This window comes from Rhea pennata, chromosome 7, assembly GCF_028389875.1.
Source record: "Rhea pennata isolate bPtePen1 chromosome 7, bPtePen1.pri, whole genome shotgun sequence".
In the NCBI taxonomy this organism is placed as follows: Eukaryota; Metazoa; Chordata; class Aves; order Rheiformes; family Rheidae; genus Rhea; species Rhea pennata.
The window spans coordinates 28,140,940-28,167,095 of NC_084669.1; the positions used below are offsets into that span (position 1 = coordinate 28,140,940).

The 26,156-nt window shown below is 40.2% G+C and overlaps 1 protein-coding gene across 4 annotated transcripts in view; it reads right to left on the bottom strand.

Annotated features, from left to right (window-relative positions):
- Positions 1-4,722: 4,722 nt before the first annotated feature.
- The window catches only part of RASGEF1A (RasGEF domain family member 1A), a 176,344-nt gene continuing 154,910 nt past the window's right edge, over positions 4,723-26,156 (bottom strand). For 3 of the 4 annotated variants that reach the window (XM_062580825.1, XM_062580826.1, XM_062580827.1), the window contains 11 exons: positions 24,735-24,863; positions 19,197-19,334; positions 15,423-15,644; positions 15,018-15,092; positions 14,699-14,791; positions 12,772-12,874; positions 12,409-12,488; positions 11,474-11,665; positions 8,879-9,002; positions 8,578-8,650; positions 4,723-7,419 (listed from right to left, as the gene is read on the bottom strand). In XM_062580825.1, the coding sequence (XP_062436809.1) occupies positions 7,395-7,419; positions 8,578-8,650; positions 8,879-9,002; positions 11,474-11,665; positions 12,409-12,488; positions 12,772-12,874; positions 14,699-14,791; positions 15,018-15,092; positions 15,423-15,644; positions 19,197-19,334; positions 24,735-24,863 (1,254 nt within the window). In that variant the 3' untranslated portion in view covers positions 4,723-7,394. The other variant, XM_062580828.1, reaches the window with a different exon arrangement.

Consider the following 26,156-nt stretch of genomic DNA (forward strand, 5'->3'; position numbering starts at 1 on the left):
CGAGTCGCATCACTGGGCTCCACCGAGGAGAGTGGTTCCATCTTCTTTACTCCTTCCCATCAGGTATTTATACACATTGATCAGATCTCCCTGAGCTGCCTCTTTTCCAGGTTGAACAGCCCCAGCTCTCTCAGCTTCTCCTTGTATAAGAGATGCTCAAATTCTTAATCATTCTCGTGGCCTCCTCTGGCCTCACTCCAGTAGCTCCATGTCAGTCGTGTACTGGGAGCCCAGGACCAGGTGCAGCACTCCAGGTGTGTCCCACCTGTGCAGAGCAAAGGGGCAGCGTCACCTCCCTCGACCTGCTGGCAATGCTCCTGCTGCAGCCCAGGAGGCTGCTGGGCTGCTTTGCTGCAAGGGCAAATTGGTGGCTCATGGCCAACTGGTTGGTCCTTCTCCGCAAAGCTGCTTTCCAGCCGACCAGCCCCCAGGCTGTGCTGGTGTGGAGTTATCCCTGCTCTGCTGCGGGACCCTGCACTGGCCTTCGTTGAGGTTCATGAGGTTCCTCTCTGCCTGTTTCTCCAGCCTGCCCAGGTCCCTCTGAACGGCAGCACAACCATCATCTGGTGCATCAACCACATCAGAATAAATCTGGCTCGGTCAGATTATCAGTAGTGGAATAAATCTGGCTGAAGAGCTGGTAAATTTTAGTTAAGTGACTGGCTCAAAGTTGTAACTCCTGGCATTGGACTGAAGATGTAGGGTGATGGTACGAGCTTACTGGGGCACTTTGCTCCGCCGCAGTAGGGCTCTGCCGGGGCCACGCGGGGAACGGAGCAGTCAGCTCCGAAGGGCTTTCCACTCCCCCTTCCCAGCCTTTCCTCGAGCTCGGCTCTGCTCCCCGGCCAGCGGCAGGAGGTGGGGGGTCCCGGCCTGCCTCCCTTCCCAGCCATTGGAGAAAGGACTTTTCACCCACCACCGCTGCCTCGGGGGGCTGGAGCTGGAGCTGGGGCCGCAGCGCCAAGGCACGCGCGCTCGCCCTGGAGCAAGAGCTGGGACCACCACGCTTTGGACTCTGAATCACCCCTCTGCCCACATTAAGGGCTCGGGTCAGATGCCCGGGAGCCAAGCTACGCTGTATTTTGACAGATGCTGTTTATAAAATACGCTGGTTTCCTTTTTTTCAAGCTGCAGCCCAGGTATAAAAAGCCAGCTGTGTGTTCCTGGAGAGCTCATCGCATTTTAGTGTGAGAGCAGCAAATACAGTGATATTTCTTTGAATGGGAATGTGCTTCACTGAACGAAGATAAAATCTAACTTTGTTTTAGCTGTTATATGCCTTAATTATAAACCTTCCGCAAGGAACTTGCGTTTGTGCAGGAAAGAGAAAGCGTTCTTGGTTAGAGAGGTCAAAGCGAGAGCAGCTCAGTTACGTGAGACGCCTCGTAGGAACGAGCGCAGATTGTGCTCAGCGCTTTAGTGTATAGCTGAATGCATTTAAACACATGCCAGTCGGCGGGACTGGGAGATGATGTTTTTGAGAATCAGAAAAATATAAGTGAAGAATTATGCGGAAATATTTTGTCCTGGATCCACTGCACTCAGGAGAAAATACGTGGGTTCCTTTGGCTGTTTTTTTCACTCCATAAAAGCCTTTTCCATTGTGAACTGCGATGCGCCCGCCGTCCGACCGAGGGACGCTTCCTTGCGGGACCTTCTCTGCAGACCTGTTGAATCGTGTCGCTGAGCGGTCAGCCCTGGCGGTGGTTAAAACTGGCGGCTGGGATAAGGGGGCAAAGCGCAGAAGCTGTGGCTAAGCCCTGAGCTGTTGTTACACAGTGCTGGCACTGTCTAAGCAGCGGTTCTTAATGCACACTGGAGAAATAATTTTAAAATAAACAGCTATTTATTTATTTATTTATTTATTGCTTTGTCAGGCCTCTAAATGAAAGGGAAAGAGCTTCAGAGAGTTTTTAATGATGATTCAGCATGAAGGTAACAACTCATTGACTACGGCTCTGGTAGAAAGCTCTTTGCCCAGCCAAGGTTGCCGAGTGACCTCCGCCTAGTCGCAGGAGCTCCCACCGCTCTGCTCCGTGGTGGGGGTGAGGAGCAGGAGCAGGAGCAGGAAGGCCCAGCCCCAATCACAGGTGCCAGCGCCCTTGGCAAACGGAGAGGAGCAGTGGTGGCCACAGCTGCGGCGCGTTTTGGCTCCACGAGGGCTGTGGGTGGCAATTGGGGCCAGCTGGGAGAGCGGGGCCCCTTCCTGCGGGGGGCTGGATGGCCGTGCTGTCGGCTGCCCTCTGCCTGCGCCCGGGACCAGCAAGGCGAGTTCCTCCTGCTCCGCTCCCAGGTAACGTGGGCTCTCTCCTTGGGGGTTAAAGCAGTGCAAACGTTTTCTTGACTTTCTCTGAGATGCTAGTCTTAGATTGCCCCAAACATGGGATGTCTTTCATGTTTTTAGTGAGAAACCTTGTGCGCTTCTGTAAAGCAGCTGATGGTTAGAGCTACCTTGTACAGAGTTCAAGGAGCAGCTGTCCTGGTTTCTATCTCTGTGGTGCTGCTGCTGACAAGCCCTGTTTTTTAATTTAAGGTAGACTGCTGAACACATCTATTTTATGTTTAAGTCTCAATGTTTGCATAAGGCTGTATTAAAACACAGCTGTGTCTTGGCTAGCTTAGTCATGTCCTGAGAGAGAAGCGAAACAAGTTACCCTGAGCTTGAATTAAGGTGTCTAACTGGGAGGCTGCAGTGATTTAGCTGGTTTATTTGGGCAGCTGTAAATCTGCGTATGCGGTAGCCGGAGCGTTTCAGCCCCGGCGGTGCCAGTGCTGCCTGTCGGCTCTGGTGCCCTGCGTGGGTCTGTGGCCTCGGGTCTTTCTAAGCTTTCGCCCCGCTCCTATAAAACCCTTTGCTGGCGCAAACGGCCTCGGCCGACAGGTACCAAACCCAGCGTCGCGCCCCCCCCCTCGGGGCGGCTTCGCGCGGGGCACCCGGGCTGCGCGGCCACCGGCGCTTGAGCCGCCTCGCGGTGCTGCCGGGGCTGCTGCCCGCCCTGGGGGTCGCGGCTGCCGGGCGCCGGCCGCTCGCTCTTCGGCGGCAGCGGTGCCGCGCGGGCTCCTCGCTCTCCCGTGGGCTGCTCGGGCTGACGGCGAGCACGGCGGCGGAGCAGCGCGGGCTGCCGGGGGTCGCCAGCCGCACCTACGCTGCGAAAAGGGGGAAAATCCTCCGGGGTGCTGGAACCTGCCGCTGACGGCTGCGGCCGGCCGGCGGGGTTTGGCGGATTGTTGGGCTGGCGGGAGGGAAAAGCCGTCGGCTAGCGATTGAGAAGACCTTTCCTAAATAACAACTTTTTGAAGTGATAGCTTGCTTGAAGGAACTCGGAGTTTTTCGCGGAAATAGCAGTTCCCTGGATTGCTGCTGTTGCCACCTTTTAGGACTGAGCTTGGTATCTGAGAGCTGAGCGTCGCCTTGCGGCGACGGCCCCCGGGTGGGGGTGGCAGCGGTGGGTGAGCAGCTCTGCAGAGGCAGGAACCTGTGCCGGTGCCCCGCGGAGATGTGCTGAACCCCCAAAGCGCAGCCAGTTATCTCTGCCTTGCCAGCGATGAGCATGAGAGGAAGCGTCTGGAAACAGCTGTTGTGAATACTCGCATGCTCACTGGCCCGGAAATTTCCTAGACAGCAAGCGCTGCTGGCTTAGGATAATGTCTTTCTGCAATTTGATTTTTGGTGGGCAAGTAGCTCACTGTCCACGTGGCCCTGGTTAATGGCTGCAGAGAGCCGTAAGGCAAAACTGTTTCTCTGAATGCTGTTCACAGGCTTTTTGGTGTAGTTGGAAAACTAATGTTGCTTTGATAAAAACAAACTTGGATACGTTTCAGACTGAGGAGGAAAGTCCTGTGTTTGCCTATGTCCTCTGAAGAATTACTAACAAGTCTGCTGAATTTTGCTACCTGGATGTTATTTGCTGGGGGGGGGGGGGGGGGGGGAAGCTATTAACTTTATAAATCAAGTTGCTGCTAATATCACTAAACATCTCTTACTGGCATTGAATTAGCACTTGTCACAGTTGCGTTCTATTTTAATGGAAGCGAAGGGTCTGGAAAGCGATTTTATTTATTCTCATGTCTGTGTAAATAGCTAACTTATCCTAATCACTGGATGGGACATAATTGAAAGCGAGTTTTCAAGTTTGTAATATGCATGTTAATTATGCGCATGAACTGGCCATCAAGAGGACTCTTGTCTGCTAGATCCTCTTAATTCTGGTAAACATCATTATCTTTACTAATGAGCCACGATGACTGAAAGTTGTACTGTTCTACTCTAAATACTGTGGATGCCTTATTACCAAAACAATCCTCCCTGAGTGTTTTAAGCAAACAAAAAAAAAATAACGCTCGTGCGACCTGCAGAGCTCTGCCGCTGCAAGGGCCAGCATTTTTAATGGCTTACGTCACTGGGAAAGAAGGTAGTGAGGGTAGGACCGTGCGTTAGGAAAGCGGGATTCGCATCACAGGTCAGCGCTTGCTTTACGTCCTGGGTGACCCTGCAGAAGTGGGTGACACATTACAAGTGGCAGCATGTTGCTGGGTTAGTATTGTGCTCACTTTTGTTTGAAGGATCTTGAATATTTCATAATGTGTCTTATAAGTGGGGGTTTAAATTTAGGTAACCAACTGGCTCATTAAAAATAGTATCTTGTGTATTTGGCTCATTCACCTCATTCAACCATTTGTTTGTGGCTTGATCACTTTGCAAGTGAAAAATAACCACAGAAAAAGTTTAGCCTGGTGGAAGCAACATTTTTTTTTATTACTAATGCAAGTACGTCCAATCAAACACAGAATATCCTGCTTTATGGTACAGCTTTATATTTAGCATTTCAGCTCAGAATAGCAAAACACAGATTTAAGGAATGTATCAAACTGAGGGAAGAAAAATAAAAAGGAACCAATGTAGATACTGCATTGATTTCAAGTATATACTAGGACTGATTGACCAGTGGAGTGCACATTCATGTGAAAGCTTTTTTATACATTTACAGAAAGTGTTCTAAAATTGCATTTCAAATATATATTTTTTTCTTAAATTTCAAGCATCCCTTTTAAATTTCAGTTACATAAACAAAGCTGATATACAATCCCTTTTATAGTGTCTGACAATGTTACTAGCTAGAACATCTCTGAAAGTGCAAAACACTGTAATAATACAGTATAAATATTCTTACTCTAATCCGGGGCTGAAGATCAGTACTTCAGCACAGGAGAAATAGCAGCAGATCACAAGAAATATCCCCTCTCCTTTTCTGGGCTGTTCTTGTTAACAGTTAGTATTCCTTCTCCTTTTTTTTTTGTGCGGCATTTATCTCATGTTTCTGTTTGTTTCTCTTCGATTTCAGTTCTATGGGAATAGTAAAATATTGATTTTCCCCCTCCCCTTACCCCAGCTTACTGTTCTTATTTTAAGTGCGTGTCAATGGTGGGGGGAGAGGGGGAAACAGGCTGAGGGAAGGCTCTTCTGTTTGCACCCTGCTGCAGGGCCAACACAGCAGACGATCGCTGCTCAGTGAATGCAAATGCTGCGTGAAACCGATGGTGCTGCCTGTGGTTGCAGGCGTTCACTGAGAAGAGTCTACCGGGCCAGAACGAACCAGGCCCTCGGTCCAGCTAGTCTTGCCCCCTTGCCTTCAACTGAGGGCAGAATAAGATGTATTAGCAGACGGCTGCAACCCACCTACTCAAATTTGAGAGTTTCTAAAGAAGCTTGCACAGAGGTGCTTTGTGAGGCCCTTGTGGAGGGGCAGTAACCGTTTCAAGCTTTAGAGGGCTTTGAAAAAAAAAATCTTCTCTGATATAACTGTCTGGATCAACTCATCTTTATAAATATCCAGACCTGAAGCCCTCAGAGAACAATTGTTGGAAAGGATAGCAGATATTCATGGGTAGTAGTTCATTAAACAAAACAGGAGAAAAGAAAGTAAGCTCAAATTAAAAACTAACTCAGAGATCAAGGGAGGAAAAAGTCTTGAAATGTGTAATTTTCCCCAGAAATGGATAGCTTACATCTTCATAAAAGCTTCTGAGTTATGCTTGTTTTGATAGCTGAATTAGCCATAACCTCAAGGTTAAAAGGAGAAATTAGACACCAAGTTTACTGATCGTCTCTAATGCTGTCCTGGTTTGAAGGCTTGATCGAATTCCTCTGGTGTTTTCTCATAGGTTTCAGTGTATTGGCCCACGCTTTTAATCGGTGCTTTTCAAATACTAGAATACACTTATGATCTAAGTTTTTCTGTGTTTTAATTGTCTGTTAGCATAGACTAGCATTTTCAAAGGAACCAAGGGAATTAAAGGCCTAATTCAGTGGAGATGGAGTATTTAACTCTTAAGCTTTTCTGGAAATCTTAGCCTTAGCTTCAAATTTCACATCTGAGTTTAGTTCCCTTCCCTTAACTCATGTGTGATTTTTTTTTTTTTTTTTTTTGGCAAACAACTTTTGGGAGAATAAAACACATCAAATATGTTTTGCAGAGAGAATCTAGGTTACATTCTTAATTAAAAGAAAAAAAATCCCTGATTTTAGAAAAGGAAAACACAAACTATTCTGACAGCCAGAACTTAAAGGATAGTTTCCAGGAGTATTAAAACTTAGGCATGCGTGCATCTTCACACATGCACGCACACATACATGCGCACAAACGCACATCCCCCAGCAATTATCCTATCTTACCTCTTTAAATCATGTAACAAAAATATGTTTGCTGCACCATCAATGTTACAGGCAGGTATACTTTACTTCATGTGCCATATCCTTCATTTTATTTAAAAAGTACATTGTAGCTGGTTTTGAGACATCCATATTTTTATTTTCTTTGCTTCCAGTCCAGCGTAATAGAAGGTACACTAAACAATTTCAGTACCTTGTAAGGCACTATTTTCTGATGTAGGAGAGGGACATGCTTACTGCAGATGTCTAAGGCCTTGACTCTACACACACTTAACCAAGCATATGAACAGCCTCACTGATTTGAACGAGGCTCTTCAAGTCAAGGAAACATATTGAGTGTTTTGTAGGTTATTGGTCCAATGGAGTATTTAACCCGAACACTGGCGATACTGGGATGCATTTTTTTTTTTTTTTGTGGAAGTAATAAAAAATAAAAATTTGGATGCTGATAGAATAAAACCTCCCCAGGGATACCACCTCCCATGATACACTTCAACTCTGAGAACAGGGCCCTGCCCTTGTATTAAAATAAAACCCAAACCCCTTCACTTAAGTGCCTTAAGGTTGACATGTGAAATATTTACCACATTTTATTCATAAAAGGTACTATATATACAAAACAGACCTCAGCCAGTGAGGTCTTTCTTAGCTCAACCCAAGTCTTTCAGGTTTTAAAAATGTTCTTTCTGTGTGCTTCAAAGTCTGCAGATCAGATCTCAAAATCTCAGGCTCTATTAAGCAGAGTTGTCCTAGGAAAAAAAAGTAATAAATAACTAAAATTATCCTATCATGACAAAAAGCTTTATAGTTTCAGTAAAGGTTGGCAACTGTAGATAGGTTGGACATATCAGTAGCTGGAAGTCTTTCTTCAAGGAACAGATCTTTCAACTGCTATAAACTAAAATATCCCTATGAATTCCAATAAAGATGCTGACTTAACATGAAATGAAAATATAAGCTTCCTAACATTGCTTCAGGTCTCATAGGATGTGCTCAGGTAAATAATGTACCTTCCTCTGTCATCCTTACATTGCTTGATGAACAGCACTGGATTTAATATAAAGTATATTGTTTTCAGTAAGTGTCATAACTAAAAAGCTTAAGCAAGCTTCCTAAGCAACACTGGGATCGTTGTCTCCTCTAGTATAATACAGTCATAATATAGTGTGGCTGAAGCTCTGGACGCACCATCTTCCTCAGTCTGTCTTTATCTGGTACTGATATGTCAAATCTAAATGTTTAACATGGTTTACAAAAGCCTGTATTTCTCTTTCTGTGTTGGTCTGAGAATTAAGAGAGCCCAGTTCTTAATTAACTGATCTCACCATGCACACAGAAGGTCTGCTTTCCCTTCTGAAGAAGCAAGCATGAGTCATTCATCCCTTAAAAGTAGACTGAAAATTAGGGTGTCCATATTAAGATTTCATCCCTTTAGAAGATCTGTAGGTACATGGGTGTGATGTATAATAGCACCTTCTTACTATCTCTACATATTTGTTCTCCTGAAGTACTTCTGTAGTCTGTTTCAAAATGGGACTGTTCTGTTGTATTTGGCAGCCTAAACAAAGTATATTCTCTTTGGTAGTTCAAGCAGTGATTTTACAGTTAGAAATGGCTGGAAAAGCTCTTTCAAAATCCAAGCTCTACTGCACTTTTTTTTTTTTTCTCAAATTTGAGTTTCGGAAAGGGGGAAAGAAAATAAAAGCCCAACGTTACATTTGGGCCAAAATAGTACTTAAGCTGTGTATGCAACCAGGAGGGGAAAAGTTGAATACTTTATACGCATTCTATAATGTGATCAGGGCTCAGATGCGATTGTGAATTAAATATACAGAAGTGTTATATGAAGTGATCGCGTGTCTGTGTATGTCTGCAAAAAGACTCATTGTTCTGAACAGACTTCATACCTGAGTGTTTTCCAGCTGTCTTTTTCCATGTGATTTTCTGGACCTTCGCTTTCAAAGGATGCAATAAACAGAGCTAGGTAATAAAATAAGAACAATCAGATATACGGGTTCTTTAACTTAAAATAATAATTACAATATAGCAGGTACAGTTTAACAATGTGAATAATGAAGTTTGTTATCCTCATTTGAAGCCAATGTGAGAAGTGGTAATATATGCTTCTTGAATACTTCTCTTGCATGTTAATTCTTTCATCTCTATGCTCTATGTCTGTAGTTCAGTAAACAGAAAGACTTGCTCTACCTTCTTCACTATAAATGGGCGCTGTGAGCAGATAACTTTGGATCTTCTTGTCCTTTTCAAAAGGGCACTCGACCTGCTTCCATGTCATGAAATCATGAATCTGTCTTGAAATTTCCCAGAATTTCTGTATGAGGTGATTAAAAGAATATTATTACAATCACAGTTATTTTCTTTTTCAAATAGTAGTTCTCTGGTTTCAATTTCAGGGCCTCTCTATCTTGCCCTCATTTGTGCTTCTGCTCTTGTTATCCCTTACCTCATCTTCTACCTTGTTAACTTTTATTCTTATTGCTTCCTTCATCTCTTTCTCTTGTCCTAGTTCCTCGCTTTCTGCTCGTGTCTCAAATTTACTCATCAGTTCTTCTGTATTCAGTTCTTCTCCAGTCATCAACCTTTTTGTAATATACTATAGACTAAAGGAAAACAAAGTGCTCTTGGCCCATGTGTCTTTTCTCTACATTAACCTGCAAGTGGAACTGGTCAGGAGATGTTTTTCATTAATTTTACTTTTTACATTTCCAACCTTGAACTTAAATATAACACACCTGACTTGTTCCTAAAGCGCTTCTAATATTTAATAAATAATTAAAATAATGTACAGAAACTGTAGGTATCATTCCTTCCTAGGATGTTAGGAAATGCATAACTACTAAGGGTTCATTTTGTATATTTTGCCCTCATGATCTTAAAGGCAAAATTTCGAAAGGATGTTGATGGGCTGTGGTCCTTTGAACATGCATCTTTATTACTGTGTTAATTGGGGAGAAAGAACCCAAGTAACATTTGACTCCTGAATGCCTGCTTGTTAATCTGTTTTGAAAAGGGTAGATTTCTTAAGTAAGACTTACGTAGCAGAACTTCTGCCAATATTGTTCACTTAAGAGAAAAAAAAAGCCAAAAACTTTAGCTAGTACTGAAAAGAAATCCTGCATTTTCTTGTTATGTGTGCAAGATCAAATACAACTAGGTTATAGGCAAAAGAACAGTAGCTTATATTTCTGCATATTATTATTTCTTATTACTGTTTATTCTCCAGATAAAATTAAGACTTGAGAATCATCTAATCCCTTAGAAGCCAGGAAGATCTGCTTGCTTTAAAAAACATTGGTTTGTTTTTAATAATGAGAAATGAGAACTGTTTATACCAGAGAGACACTCTTTAACAATGAGAATTATGAAGACATTTATATATGACTCCCCCATAATGGGTAATTTCTCATAAGACCTTTCTACTGAACAGCAAGCTTTCAAGTCTTTGTTTTACCCTATTTGCTCTGGCAGACTGCAATAACCTCTCTTAAACTTCTCTCCTGATGTTATATTAAACTTCTAATTAGAACTGCTGCTCCTGACCATCACAATCTCTTTCCACATATTTAGCAAATTTTTGTAAAGAAAGAATTCCTCAGGGTTCCCTCCCTTTTGCATCTGACACCAGTGACCATAGTGCTGTAGATGCTATCCCTTCCCTGTCCCCTTCTTAAATCTCCAAATGGTTGAATGTCTTCACTGATTGCTGAAATTATGCACACTTAGTGGTGTTACCTTTTGCTTTTAGAGACTTGGGAGATTCTTAACCTCTTCTGCAATCTTTCTCTCTATAGGAACCTGTATCTCCACCTTAAAATTAACTTAGAATTCTAAACTATTCTTCAACATAAGTGGAAAAAGACAGCTGCACTCAATCTTCTTCACCTACGAGAAGAGTAAATTGTTTATTTCTTCAAAGACATGAAACTCCCTTGAAGACCTGTTAAATACCATTTGCTAGTGAGGGTTACATGTAGTGTTTGCAGCTAGCTAACGCAATAAGAACAGCTCTGAAGATTTAGAGTGAAGTGACTACTAGTTTGATCAGCTAAAGGCTTGCTGCCACCAAAAGGCTTACTTTCCATATTTTAACATTCCTCCCTGCTTTTCCCATTCTCTTATGAGCATAAGGCAGGAGCAGATGTGAGAAGGAATGAAGTCTTCTCTCCTCCATCGTACTTAATACACTAAAATTGTTGTATTTCTTTATTTCTTTCCTTTATTTTAAATGTTGCATGAGCACAACCTTCCTTGAAGAGAATTCCCTTTCAAATTAGCTAGTATCAGACTATTTCTGTACCATTTAAGTAATTTCTAATGCTTAGGTTTTGGCTTCTGAAATTCTTATTTTCTTAATCTTTCTGCGCATTACTTTTGGTAATCAATATTATTAAAGTAATTTCTGCTTATGTGCATTTTATGTTTTGCAGTGCATTCTTTTCCTGCTTCATGTAAAACTAAGAAAAATTGATCACTACTTCAGTACACTTTAAAAACTAATCTATTAACAGAAGTCAGTAACATTCCAGCAGTTTTATGTATTGCCTTCACCATATGCAGTGGTGATCTGTGGATATGCACCATAGATACTCTAACTGCAGTGCTAGCTTTCAGAGAAACTTGCTATGAAGACCTTACAATCCTTTCCTCTAGATAAATTGCTCAGCATTGCTGCAATCTAGGCAGTTAATTTTAAGGAGCTTGGTGAGATAATGAGCTAGAAGTTTAAAACTGCCAGTAAAGCGTTTGGCTAGCATTACAGTTTCTGTAATAGCAAAATCCTACCTTAAAGTTTATCTGCCCGTTGGGCAAGCGGTTTGTATGTATTTTGTGCAGAAAGTAGATATCTTTAATGAACAAGTTGAAAACTGGGATAACAATTTTCTCTCGATTGCTGTTGGCAGTCTGAGATCGCTGTGCTGCTCCTTGCAGGGCTGTGCGGTAATTACAAAAGTTGCTGGATGGATCCATGTGATGCTGTTTTTGTGGGAGCAAAAAAAACACAGTCAAGACTTACATGTTTCATAAACAGAAAAGGTGTTGATCTAATCAAGACAGAAGTTATTCTTTATGACTTCTTTGGGCTCCTTTTTAAACTTTCAAGGTAGAATACCTAATACTGATGAGGTTTGGATTCAAACTTCATCTGATTCCTATCCTGTTCGAATGGAGGGTGCTGCACTGACTTCACACCCATGTTTTGTCTTTCAATAGCTAGTGAAAGATTGAAAGGAGATAACAAATGACGGTTGGGGAAAAACGGTTATTATTTTAGCTTGTCACTAGCCTTGTTTTGATGCTGATTTCAATTAACTTTGTTTTGATCCAGATCTCCACTAGATGGAGTACTTCAATTAGATTCAAAGGTAGCAAAAGGCCTTCATTTGTTTGCTTGAAGGGTGAAAACAGATATCCAAAGCAGTTGGGAACTACCTAGATTTTTCAGTTGAAAAAATATTTCAGTATTCGAAAGTGTTGAAAACAAAACTTGCATCAGCCTCTCCTTGTACCTAAGCAGGGAGTTTGAAATTCAGGCAATGTTCTCCCTAATGTTTATATGCTGGTGACCATTGACAGAGGTGCCTGTGATCTTTAACTTGCATTATATCCAAACCTCTCCTTCTGGAATTACCCTTTGAAAGCTTTTTTTTTTTTTTTTTTTTTTGCCCCCCCCCCCTTTTTTTTTAAAAAAAAAAACGAAGTCAAAATTTTTTATGTACCTCTAAAACATCAAATTTGGCTGTTTTGACCTTGGACCAAGTTTTCTTTAGCCGTGCCACAGGACTCAAGTTCATGCCAGCTGAATGGAGAGAGACAAAAACAAAAATAACTGAGTTACAATACAGGGTTAACAACTCTACCTTGTGTTTGTGTGTCAGCACTATGCACTCGTGCTTTGGAAGGCAATTCACCTTGATAAACAAAATCTGTAGCTAACGCCCAACTGCATTAATCTGTTGTTGGTACCCCTGTAGGAATGTGTATACTGACGGGGTCAGCTAATTTATGTTAAGTATGAGTGTACCTTTGCCAGTTGGGTTATAAAATGGAGTGCCTTTGTCATCTATGCCAAGGTTACTCACAGATAATAGCCATCATTGAGTTAAAGTTTCCAATATTGAAGCACTCTCTTGCCACATCAATGAAAAATTCTACCATTCTTGTACGCTGCTTTTTCTTCACAACCTGAAACAGACAAGATCTCTTAAGAGGGAAGGAATGGCCTGAAATTTAGATGAGTAGGATAGTCAGTCAAAGGCATTATAGTCAGCTGCCTGAATAAATATTTGGAGACTTTATCAGATCTTGCAATGATATAGGTGTTGGGGGTATTTTGTTAAGGTTCCTCTTTTAATAAAATAGCAGTAGTATTTTGGTCTACTGTTAATTACTTGTCCAGCTGTATTATATGCTATATGTTCCATCCCTATATACAGCATAATTGCCAAGAGGCATGTGTGCAACTGAGGGAGTGTAATTTTTTGTTTATACATGTTTATACGTGAAGTTCAGTGTCTTGGGGAATCTTATGTAAACAAGCTGGACACTTCCAGCAATTTCCTCTTACTGGAAAAGGGAGAAAACAAGAATCTCCTATTCTGAATGAAGAAGGTATGCAAAAAATTTAAGCCTCAGGAAGAAGAAGAAGAAAAAATTCATGCAAATGCATATACCCATAGACGGACTTAAGATCAGAGGAAAGCAGCCTAGATGTGAGGACAAACAATTGCCATGTCCTGATTTTTCTCATTTTACACTGTACAGTCTCTTGAGAACAGGTAGCGATGATAACGTACACAAATTACCACTCATGTAAACATGCAAAGGATCTAGCAGGTGATGCTGGACATCTGTGTTGCCAATTTCCTTTTATATCTGGCAAAGCATAATTAATATATAGCGCTGTGTTTCTAAAAGTCATCAATCTCTCTTCAGAAAGCTAGTATCTTCTCCCAGATCTTGTTTACTGATCAAAATCTTTCTCATGATCTAGAACTTCAGTCTGGTTCACATAAAAATGGTTCATGAGTGGGACTACAGAGTACTTCTTGGCTAGGAAAATTATGTGTGTATATATATATATATATATATGTATGTATTTTTTTTAATAGAATGCACTTTGTTATCTAAATACTTTTTTGCTTACATATCACAAGAAAATGGCTTGGTAGTGAATGGTTTGGCTTAGTCTTCAGTATATTAAGAATTTTTGTTCGTCTGTTTTAACAAACGTATTGACTGTGTCAGACAACTCCAGAGGATGTTTTGGTTGTGTATTTGCAATATGTTTCTGTGGGAGAAGGAAATCTTCAAGATTAGGGTTTACACGTGAGACTTGATGAAACTGCAGTGACCATCTGAAAGCTGGTCTCTACAGAGGGACTACTGTTTTGCCAAAATTGGTGCATATTAATAGGAATCTCAAAAGACAGAGAATACATATGCAAGAAAGGGCTTCTGAGGCAGTGTATTTTTTTATTTCTTTGGTCACTATAGATGGTAAAAGCCGCATTTAACCTTTAATGTGGATGTTCTCCCTCTCTCTCTCTTTTTTTTTTTTTTTTTACCCAATAGTCCACTTTTCTTCACCATTTCTGAAGATTCATTGCTGTTTCTTCCACAATAAAAGTGAATATATGGCAGTACTAATAATATCTAAATTCAGTGGAAGGACAACAGTTTACCAAGTAAACCTATGCTTAAAGATGAATAGTTTTGAGAATTGATGAACACACACATATATGTAAGTCCAAATGAGTTTTGTGACTCAAATTTCACAGAAGTTCCATTTCACAGCATAACTGGTATTACGATGGAAGCTACACAAAACTAGAGAACACATTCAAAGCTAAATGTAGCCCCAAACACACAAGCATTAAAATAACACAGATCTTGAGTAATGCCATTATCTTTAATTGGACTGCTAATATTTAAATCTCTCCTAGACCACTGCCTGCCTTTTGTCTTTAAGGACAGGATTTTGCCATCTTGTCTTCTACTAGTACCTACCCTACAAATTTCTGTAGCCACCAGCATGCTGAGACAATTGAACCAATTGTCATAAGCTTCCAAATTGTAGGTTTTGGTAACATCGCCTCGGCACTGTAAGAGAAAAGGCCGTGTGTTAATCCTATCCTGTGTCGCAATACAGTCAGCACACCAAAGCATAAACCTGTTTCATGTCTTGATAAAATCTTATTGGGTATCTCTTAAGGCATGAGCTCAAAGAAGGTTAGAAAACGGCGGTTTTTCCTGCATGTAGGAAACTTGAACCATTCTTTATCCTGGTCATTCTTTGTTTCTTTTCCCTCCATACCCCTTCCTATACCTTGTGATTATCCAGGGAGTCCATGTGGCTGACAATCTGCATCAGGTCCTCTGGGTAAATGTTGCTCACTCTTTCCTATGTTCAGGGAGATGAGAGATACTGTCATTATACAGACACACAGTGAGTTTAGTGAAAAAACACATCAATAAATCCAAAACGAAAAGATTATGTTGGTAAGTTTCATCTTCCTTTTTTTTTTTTTTTTTAACTGACTTGAAGTTTTATGGTATAGATGTATGAGGCTTTTAAAATTATGGTGTCTAATTGTTCTTGTTCAGAACTTGGTATATTTTGATCAAAATATAGAAGGCTTTCAGCAAAGCCTACAGCAAAGTTTATAGCGATAAGTATATGAATATTTAATAAATGGAAAATGAAATAATTCACACCAAGTTAATGTCTCACCAGTTCAATATGGGTCAGCTGCTGAGCCAAGACCAGCGGGTCACAGCACACACTCAGGATGTCCTTTTGAGTTGACTGTGGCTTATTTTTGAGGATAGTTCCTTTGTCAGCAACAGGTTGCCGAAATTTCTCTCTGATTTCTTGGTATTGACTCCGTGCAGAGAGGGCCACCAGGAGATTCTGTGTCATCTGGCTAATGATCTTTTTCACTGTTCCATTTTCCTAAGTGGAAGAGGGAAACAATGACTACTGAAAAGCTTTAACTCTCACAGGTGTAAATCATCAAAGAATTTCTGACTCCGATAAACTTTGTAACAAAACTGTTATGCCTGCCTTCTTTCCCAACTCTATTTCACTAGGTTGGCTGGTCTGCTGCTTGCAGCAGTTTGCTTTGACTGGTAACCTACTTCAAGGTTTCTGGGTCAAGAGCTTAAAAGTGGGTGTAGTGAAAGGTGGTTGCTGAGCTGCTTGCCACAAGGCTTCTTGGATCTTTTGTACAGAAAGTGCCAAAAAGCTCTTTCTCATTCTCAGCAGATTCACTGATCAAGTCAAATCTATCTAGCACAGAATGCAGGGAATTCTCATTGTATCTAGGAGTATACCCGTAAAATACCCTGGCTTGACACTGAGCTTCAAACAGTGATTATGGGTGCACGCGAAGACTGAGGAAGGAACTCAATGGTCTTTATGTTCCTGGACAACTAAAATGCCCTCCTGTTTGTCAGGAGCAGATTTTAAATGTAGGATCTGTACGGAAACATACTGGGAAAGTAACAGAAATACAATCAAAACACTGTTTCTTGACAAATAAGGCAAGTTGAATTCTTTCTGCCATGGACTGTGTCCTATAGATGCTTCCTTACGAGGTCAGCCTCAAAGAACTAAATTCATCTCTCTTCTACACCTTCATTTTTCCTGTAACTACTCTAAGTGACACAGTATCTCTGACCCTGTTCGTTCTTCTGCTTAAGTAACTAGTTCTACCAAAGATGGTCCTTCTCTTCCCTATACTACTGTTCTCTTGGTTTCAACCAAGTTACTTCTCTTGAAGCTGGCCACGGTGTTAACTGTTAGTCTACAGCATGCTGTGTTGGTTTAAGCCAGAGTCAACTGGATGCACTAGAAAGAACTGCAATGAATCTGTGATCATTCAAAGAAGCCACTAATGTGCAGTGATGATTGAAATTATGTAGCAGATGTGAGAGACGATGACTACCAAATACTTGTATATTGTGTGGCATAATTAAGCAATAACAGTGTCAGAATGCTGCTTTATAAGGCAATAATCTGACTCCAAAGTGGAATCAAATGAAAAGCTGAAGGCAGCATAGCTCATCTTGATGAGGCAACTGGATTACTGCTGAACAGCAGCTGGTTAGTGCCATTTTGGTTATTGTGCTGCAAGTGTTCAGAAATGCCAAGATGGGGGGGGGGGGGAGTGGAGAGAGAGAGTGTGTGTGTGTGTGTGTTTGGAGAGGGGAAGAGAAATAGAAGAATTAGTTCTGGGCTCTGATATCCTTAGTTTTATATTGTGAATCACTGACTTCAGTCAATGCCTGACTTGAATGTGTTTGTGAGGAGGCAAACTTTGTATGGAATCAAATCTGAAGATAAGTGAGAGTCTCATAGATACTATGTAAAAATGAACGAAGAAACTGCAGTGACATGAAAACTATTATTTACCTGAACTATTGTGAATTTAGCAGTATCTTAATATTTAGAGAAATGCTGTTTAAGAGTTTTCACTGGTAGTCTTGCCTTAAATTTTCTTTCAACTTTAAAAATAAAGACAAAACTTTCAGCTGGCCTGAGCGCATACAGTTCTACTGAGTTTGGCTTCCAGTGTCAATGAGTATGCATGAATTTGACCTTGTTTGACTTCAAACAAGATGCTTTCACTCCATCTGAGGCTCAGTTCTGGCCTTACGTATATGATCAGCACTGGCACCATGCTTGTGAAGGCGTGCACGTTATCCTTAGTGGCCAAAGTGCATTTCGCTAGTCACCCAGCGATCAGATATAAATTAAATGTGAAGATTATTGAGAGCCCACCCATGACTTGATCACTTTTTGTTGTGTGCTATGATCAAATTCTTCCTTTATCTTTAATTATTCAAGAACTATAACTATTTGTTATGCTATCTCACATCACCAAGATGAGATTGTGACTTTGTATGAGTTCTTTGTTTATCTCCTATCCTACACATAGAGAATAGTGCTCTAAGGGGATCTGGAAAAGGTTTAAAATGCAAAATAACACCCCGCAAGCATTTCCATTAATCCCTTGCTGGAGCACAGTAACTCCTTAGAGCACAAGGGAGGGAACAGATACCGAGAGGAAAAGCTGCTTTTTGTCAGTGTCAGATTACATTTCCTAGGGGTCAGATGCAGCATAGCTCTTCACTGATCAAACTTGACTTGTAGCCTTGTTAAGCACATAAATACTATGACACTGCAATTAATGAATGTCATCAGAAACCTCAGATACCACAGCACTGAGCCACTCTGTGAAGACATTTTTTTCTCCAAATGACAATTTATTCATGCATAATAGAGTGTGAGGGAAGTGGAAGAAAAGGCACAATGTTTTTCTAGTTCAAAATAATAGACAAACTAAACTAACTAGACAAGCTCTTGCCGTTCTACAATGTCGCCTTTCACAGCAGTATCTCTGCCAAAGCACACTCTTTATCCTTGTCTGTAAAGGGAATAGAAGGCATACTGTCTCCTTTTCCCCTCCTACTAAGGCACTGACACGTCCATAGTAGCAGGTAAACTGCATTGCTGAGGCAACAAAACTGATGTACTTCCTTTTGACAGCTTGGTAACACCTAAGTGCCTTCTCACCGATTCATTTGGTGCTGTCAAACCTGTTGTTTTTCATTTCTCTGTACTTAAATCAACGAAAGCACACACATGATAAAATCGTATTCCCATCTCCCACTAATTACTCTTAAACGTACCTCAACATTTGGGAGATCCCCAAAACTGGGAAGCATCTACTTCAGTTGGCCTTCACATTCACAGAAACGCTTCTCCTTAGAGTTAATGCCCTTGTAGTTCTTGATTTTATCCTGCCTTCTGTCTATTGGTACTTATAATGACTTTTTCAACGAGAAAAAGTGTAGGCTTTGTAAATTGTTTAAAAAAACCAGAAACCAACAACAAAAGAAAACCAGTAACACTTGTTTTATTTGTTTGAACTTGCTTTAGCCATTTGCTTTGGAAAAAAAGGTTTCTGTGAGTTCTAGTTTTCTTCATAGACCTGAAAACTCGCAGCTGTTAAGCCTGGTCATTGACTAGCTAGTAGGGCTCATGGAGCATTTTTGTCACAACACTACCCGTGACACCTAAAATGTGGCAATAAAAAGTCAATGTGATTATTGTTAGGAGCTGGGACTAAGCTATTAAATCATAAGTATTTTCATCTTGAGCTAGAGTACATCTGATACAGCTAGCTAATACATCCTAAGGGACTTAGGCATACAGAGTAGTAATAATGTACGAAGGATGGTACGTAATTTGTCATGGAAATTAACCACTTTGTGCCTGTATAGTCTTTCTCTTTACAGTTGTTCTCTCTTTTCTCTTCCTGCACTGTATCTATTGTTTGTATCATCATGGCTATTTCTCACTAAGGGTAAGAAGAAGAAATTAAATATAGCAAATAGAAGATTCAGGAGCAAGAGAGGAAATCTTTATGTATACTTTATCATGTTATATACAAATTTTAACACAAATATTAGTTTCCCGTTCACAATTTTTCTCCCTCACCTCATCACATTGTGTGATCCTGTGAGCAATCTCCTTCAACTCTTTCATAGATTTTTCATCTTGGAAATCATAGGGGAAAGTTTCAGTCCATTCCTTTAGGAGCTGAATGATCTTGGCAGCAAAGGATTTTAGCTTTGCCTAGCCAAAAAAAAAAAAAAAAAAAAGAGAGAGTTAATTACTGACCACAGACCTCTCTTACTCCAGAGTGAATGAATACCTGATGAAGCTTAGCATAAAACTACAGATAACCTTGAACAAAATCTTTGCATTAGTAGTAGGTGAGAGGGAGAAAAAGAACATTAGAACATTAAATTGTGAGCTAGATCCCTAACTAATATGATTTAGTCAACTTTCATTATAGCCTGGCAATATCTCTGACCAAATACTTTGAAAATATCTTCAAGGTTAGTTGTATAAAGCTGGGAAGATGACAGGATAGTATAAGTGTCATCTTTGACTGAAGTCAATCAAAGCTGATTTATGCCATCTGAGGCAGCAGTGTTTTAATTCAAATGCATACAAACTGCAGTGCAGAACCAAGAGTCTTTCACGAGAAATGTTCACAATGAAATTCTTGTTCTATAGAACTTATCAGACTCCCCAGATTGAGCTGTATTTTAAAATAAATAAATGACAGGAAAGACATGTGTGTTCTCTGTAACACCTAAATTAAATTGGATTTTGAAAATAAAATGTTGGCTCTTACTCAAAAAGCCATCAACTACAGAAAGGGGAGGGAGAGCTATTTTCTAAGTTCTGTTGTTACCAGTGAATCTTCTGAGGCTTTTTATCAGCTAGACCTGATCTGGATGCCAATTATTCCAGTATCGTAGTAATAGAGAGCTGCACCAGTAAATCCAGAGGAATACTCTTGTGAAATTGGGAGAATGTGTGCTAAAAAAGACTTTTGATGAACAAAAAGAAACAAAACTTAATTCACATTATGTCTACCTCCCCACCCAACTTGTGACGCACTAAGAAAAAGAGGAAGTTTTCATTTGTGTTTACCTCCCTACTTGTGTAAGTTAAAGAAATTCCTTTGTACAGCAGTTCCTCCTTACTGTGAGCAACGTACTTTCCTCCTTGTGCTTTCCAGCAGTCTCTTAGGGGTAACAAGAAGTGACTTAGCATGTGAGTGTCACTACAGGAAATGAATGTGTTTTTTTTAAAAAAAAAAAAAAAAAAAAAAAACAAGCAGAAAATGCTTTATAAGAATTGGTAGGAATTCCTGCCCAAAAGCATCTTCTGATCACAGTATCTCCCTGTTTATTTAACCAACACCAAAAGTCTACCACACTAAACTATTTCTTGTATACGCTTTCTATTATCTTGCTGGCATACTCTGGTACTGGTTCTCATTCTCAATGGGATCATTAATAATGGTTAATATGAATTTTAAAATTAAACCATGTACAGTCAAATTTTCGGTCTGAAACTCAACTAGTTCTGTTTTTAAGTCTGAAGGGAATTTTGTTGTTTTTTTTCAGAGCTGAAAATTGCACTCCGATAGTATGCTTCTCCTAGCTGATTTTACTGATAGCATTTCATTGGCCCTGCTAGTGAGAAGCACTGAATGGTTGGACAGTGATGGCAAAATGAAAATGTCACTGTTCTCTTTGCCGTCAGTAGGCATTCCTGCAAAATATATGGATACGTAGATGTAGGCTCGAACAGCGCAACCTCTGCAAGTGCAGCTCCTATGAAGCCCAGTTTCATGGTCTTTCTAAATAGAGGGGGACAAAGCTTCAGGTTATAGTTGCCTGTCCTCCAATTCTCTATCATCATCTGCCTCAAGGGAAACATAATTCATGCTTCTTTGCCCAGCAAATAATAACCTGTAGGTGATGTTAGAGAATTAATTAGCCAGGTAGTGGGTTATGTTCAATTAATGTGAACAAGTACATGCCTACTCTCCTTTTGTTCACCAAAAGCTTCTACATAGCTGTTTTGATATTAATTATCCTGACTATCCCTTCTTTTTAACTTTTGAAACTGCAAAGGAAGGATGGGGGGAAGGATCCAAAATCCTTCCTTTGGCCATGGCAATTAGCTCTGTAAGAATGCTGACTTGTGTGCTTGTAAACAAGAGTCATTAGGGTTTGCTGCCCTCTTGATGGAAAGCTAGGCATTTTTTGCAAGATAAACTGCAAACCATGTTACTCTTCAGTAACACAGGCATAAAAAAGCTTAATGCTTCATCAGATGCTTCTAAAGCTTATGAAAATGAGGTGTTCTTTCCAACTGCAATACTGAAAACCATCAGTACAGCAAAATAAAAGATTCCTGGTTCACCTGTGTTCTGATAAAACACAAAGCAGCATGACAGGCTTGGTGCGCATGATTTGTGATAACCTAGATAAAAATCACACATCTATAGAGGGCAGCAACATGCACATTCATGTCACGCTTATAACAAATGGATAACCTATTCTTTCTATAGTTCTACTCCAGATTTCAGTATCCTCTTGTGAAGCTTGATATAGAGTTCTCTGGAGTCAATGGGAATATTTCTCCCATAAATATCTGACATGAGAAATGCTTCTATTTAAGTTAAAGTACTTCAGATCGGACCTATTACGTGTGAGACAAAAGACAGACAGGACTGAGAAACAACTACCAATTAGAAATGAGCAGCAGTAGTACAGCTTTTGCAAGAAAGAAAGGTTTGATGAGAACAACCTAGCTATACTGTCTTCATTTTTGGTTTAAAAAGCCAAATTGAGGGAAATTATAGGCTTTTGAAGGTACCATCTCTGATCAGTTCATACTGATTCACAGCAGATCCAAATCTCACTTAGGATCTTTAAGCTTGTCTGGCCTCTTCTGAAATACTAATAGAAGCTAACATTTCTCCTCTTTTACTCTTGCTCTCTTTCACTCTTTCTTATTTTTAAATCTTTGATTAAAAATACGTCCTCAAGCTGTGGAAATAGTACCACCATGGTTTTGGCAACCATTTTATCACTGAATAATACTATATGAGTGCTTTTTTTTTTTTTTTTTTTTCCTAAGACAGTCTAATTTGGCCCCCTCCAATGCCTGGTGCACTTCTGGAGAGTTAAGTTTTATTCTTTATGGTCAAGCTTAACTACTGACTTGTGTATTACAGTTGATGCCTTACACCGTGAAATCCTTTCTTTTTTTGATTGGTCAAAAGAACTTTAAATGGGCTCTACAACAACCCAGATAGTTTTCCTTTTTAATCCGCTTTTCCCTGGGTTGTTTTCTATAGGACTACTCTGCTAGTTGGTGACATCAAAAACAAAGGAGTGATAAGCGTTGTGGTGCATAACCTCAAAACCTGGCTCCTTGCTGTTTCTTCAGCTCACGCTGCTTGGGGCAAATCACCCAGCTTCTCACTTTAGAATTTGTTTATGTGAATTTCTTATCAGAAATGATCAAATCTGCTCTAACTCTCTTTGTCAGCTACTTCCTGCTACTGAGGCACTTGATTATAAGGTGCTGGGAGCTGATGGTACCTTAATGGGTTATGACTGTGAATATGTGGAGTGCCTTGGGTCAGTAACTTCCATGCTGCACATAAGATGACCTTTATTTGTTGCTAAATAGAAAAAGATAAATGTTTAATCTGGCCACTAGCATTTGCAATTTGTAATACATACAGGTGTTTGCAGTAGAAGTCTGCTAAGCAGCCCTTTCAGACGGGTGTCAGAAGTTTATGTAGTATTATTTCAAGAACTCTGTGTTTAGTGGGTATGAAAAAACTGTAGTTTATACTAAGGAGGCAGAAAGGGATCAGGGGTATAGCAAAGCATGTAAACTAAAGCAGCCTCCCAAACAGCTAAGTTCTATTGTCACCCTGCTGTTTGTTGTTTTTTTCTGTTGGCCCATTTCCCAATAACTAGCAGAAGGTGTAAGAGTGTGGGTGTTTGGAATATGAACTGCTCTAATTTATATCCTGTTGTTAGGATATAATGCTATGTCATTTCAGGGTGGAAGTCATACTACTTTTAATGTCTGCTGAAAAGCCGGTCACACTACTTTACCACTAACACCTTATCTCTAAACAGCCTGTAAATTTAAGTCTCTAGCTACTGTTTTGTTTTTAAAAACTCAGAAGTGTACTGGCATTCACACAGAAGAGTGTCATCTTATATCCAGTTACTTTTAAATCCAAATATTTTATATATGAATTTTGACACTAACTACTGACAGCAGTCAGTCTTCCTCTTCACATGTCTACACAGAGTTTTCTCGTCCAATGTTTCAGACAGTCCCAGCTACCTGCTCCACCATCTCTTGCAAATTCCTACCTCTCCTGTTTAGTTAGGTAGGAGCACTGCAATTTGCAGAGTACCAGTTTGGGGCTCCTTGGTCATGAAGTAGGTTGGGGTGGTGACAGGAACTACTGTCACCTCGATGTGCAAAGCTGGATGTAGTATACCTTGCAGTTTCTTTCCTCCTATTTCTTGAGTTCCCCAGCACCAACATGACTGGTTACATAGCTGTTTGGTGACTGGATCAGAGAACTGACCTGGGTGAAAAGTCATTCTGCATCAAGTGGTTGTGTGTGGTTTTTTTTTTTTTTTTTTTTCTGTAGAGGAACATTGTGACATAGGAGAAAACAAACTGGGAGAAGTAAGGGGGAGGGGAAGCTGCAGGTCAATATTGTTGCTGAAAACTCTGAATTGCCTAACCACAAGGTTACCTTCTGTGCTCCCCACTCAGTCCTGATGCAACAAGGAGAAAAGGAAATGGGACTCTCAACATGCTGCAAATTGGATATATAAGCATATAGTTTCTCACAAAGAAAAACGGATCCCAATCAAGCCTAGGATTTGAACAACAGTTCTTTATACATTTGCTTAAAAGAATCTTTGCTTCTGTTGCCCCTATATGCACCCCAGATTTGACTGAAATTGAAGCATCATTCCTTCAGTACACTTTTTCTATAATGGTGGGACTTAAATACATTCAGTGTGTATCACAAACTGAGCCAGTCTAGTTTAGTAGTAAACCATGCATGCTTACATACGGTAAGCACAGGCTACCATTTAAAGCAGTGAATCCCCAAATTTTGCTCAAAGGCAATTTTACTGATTTACTATTAAAACAATTTAAAACACCATTAACGTTTTCAGGATGCTGATAGCAAAGTTCTCAGCTTTAACAGCTGTGACAAAGGTGAGTGGAAAAAGAGGAATCAGGTTTAGGAAGGAATCTAGCGAAAGCCCAGAAGTGCAAAGCTGCTTGCTGGGCAGGTTTCACGCCAGATGCTCACTGCTTCTGTGCACAGCACTGACCTGTAGCTTTAAGAGCAAAGTCATGTCTCCTACTGCTGCATCTGACTGCTAAGCTACTACATAATCTGTCTGTGGCTAGCAAGGAAGCGAAAGCCTTTAAAGGACAAAGACATAAATAAAAACATATTCAGTAATAGACACTGATTACAATTTCAGTTTATTCTTTATCAATCTATTTAGCGCTTATCAATCTATTTAGCTCTACAATGAAAATGAGGGATTGGGAAATAAATGATAGTAGCACACCGAACTGAGGAAATAATGGCTGATTTACCTTTTCTGCCTCAGTCCCCGTTTCCAGCTGCTGCTTCTGTTTAATGCAGATCTGTCCCACTTTAGCCAGGAGCTCATGTGGGTGAATGAAGACTCGTGAGCTCAACAGGAAAGTGAATATATATGTCCTCTGTGGGAGCAGAGAGAAAAAGGCAAGCTGAATAACTTTAACAGAAATTATCTCTCTTCCCTGGAGACTAATAATGAAAGCTATTCCATAAACCACAAACGTAAGTTTCCTTCATTTAAACTTTGTATAATTTCTCCTTCCTCCAGAGAGACCGGTCTTTTCCAGCCCTGTTAACAGTGTAGAAGCCTTTTCTCAGTGTAGAAGCATTTTTCTCTTAATAGAGCTGTTGTTCAGATTACCAAACTACTTGTCTCCTTAAAACACCAAATTTATTATGCCTACTTAGTAGTTACTCACCAAAAAGGTAAATGAAATATGTTCGATGTAGAGCGTTATGCTTCTTGAACACCACTATTTATGCTGCTTTGTTTCTTTAAGAGCGACTGTTTTTCACTTTGCAAAAAATTTCTTTGTGAATATTCCAAACCACAGCAGTAATTTTTTCATGTACAGGTTTTTTTTTCAATCCTTTTTCCCACGTTCATTGATACTTCAGCTTAGATTGTGACCATATGACAATAACTCGGTTTTAAGTCTGGCTTAGCCTATTTGGAGCCTGTTTCAGAGTCTTTTGAGTATAAATACTAACAATAATGCCAATAATTATTACTATTTCTCATTAGAAATAGGCTATTCATTTGTATTTAAAAATGGTGATGCATTCTGAATCGCACTCTGGACAGTTTAGTTGATTTGAGAATGCCTTCGTGTCCTCCTCTTGCTGTAAGTGTTTGAAGCGTGGCTTCTGTGTTTGAAAGTATTCTACTGCATAACTATGGGAGTGTCTCAGTGTCACAGACTTCTGTTTTTTTCTTCAGGCTTGTGACAGAATTTGGAGTTAGGAAATTGCTGAGGATCTCTTGATTTCAATTAACCTATGTTATGTTTGTAATGTTTATTGTTACTTTGCACCATGCTTTTAGAAATGTAGCTGGCAGGCTACAATCAGCTGTGCATGTAAACAGTCAATGTGTGTATATACTATCTTGGATTGGACAATTAAAATGAGACATCCAAAAATTTAAGACCAGCTATCTAAAATATGGCACCTGTAGCATTAACTTCTGAATTCTACTGCTTGTAGCCTCTAAAATGTGCTTGTAGTCAAATAATAATGGTATCTTAATCACTTAAAAAAGATTATGGGATTTATCTAATTACAACAAAAATGTGCCATAAATGAAAAATGATTCCCTCTCACTAGTACATATCACATGAATAGTTTGGGTCAAGTTCCTGACTAACACTTCCATTGAATGGAAGTGTCTACAGGATGCTGACAGCTGAGGCCAC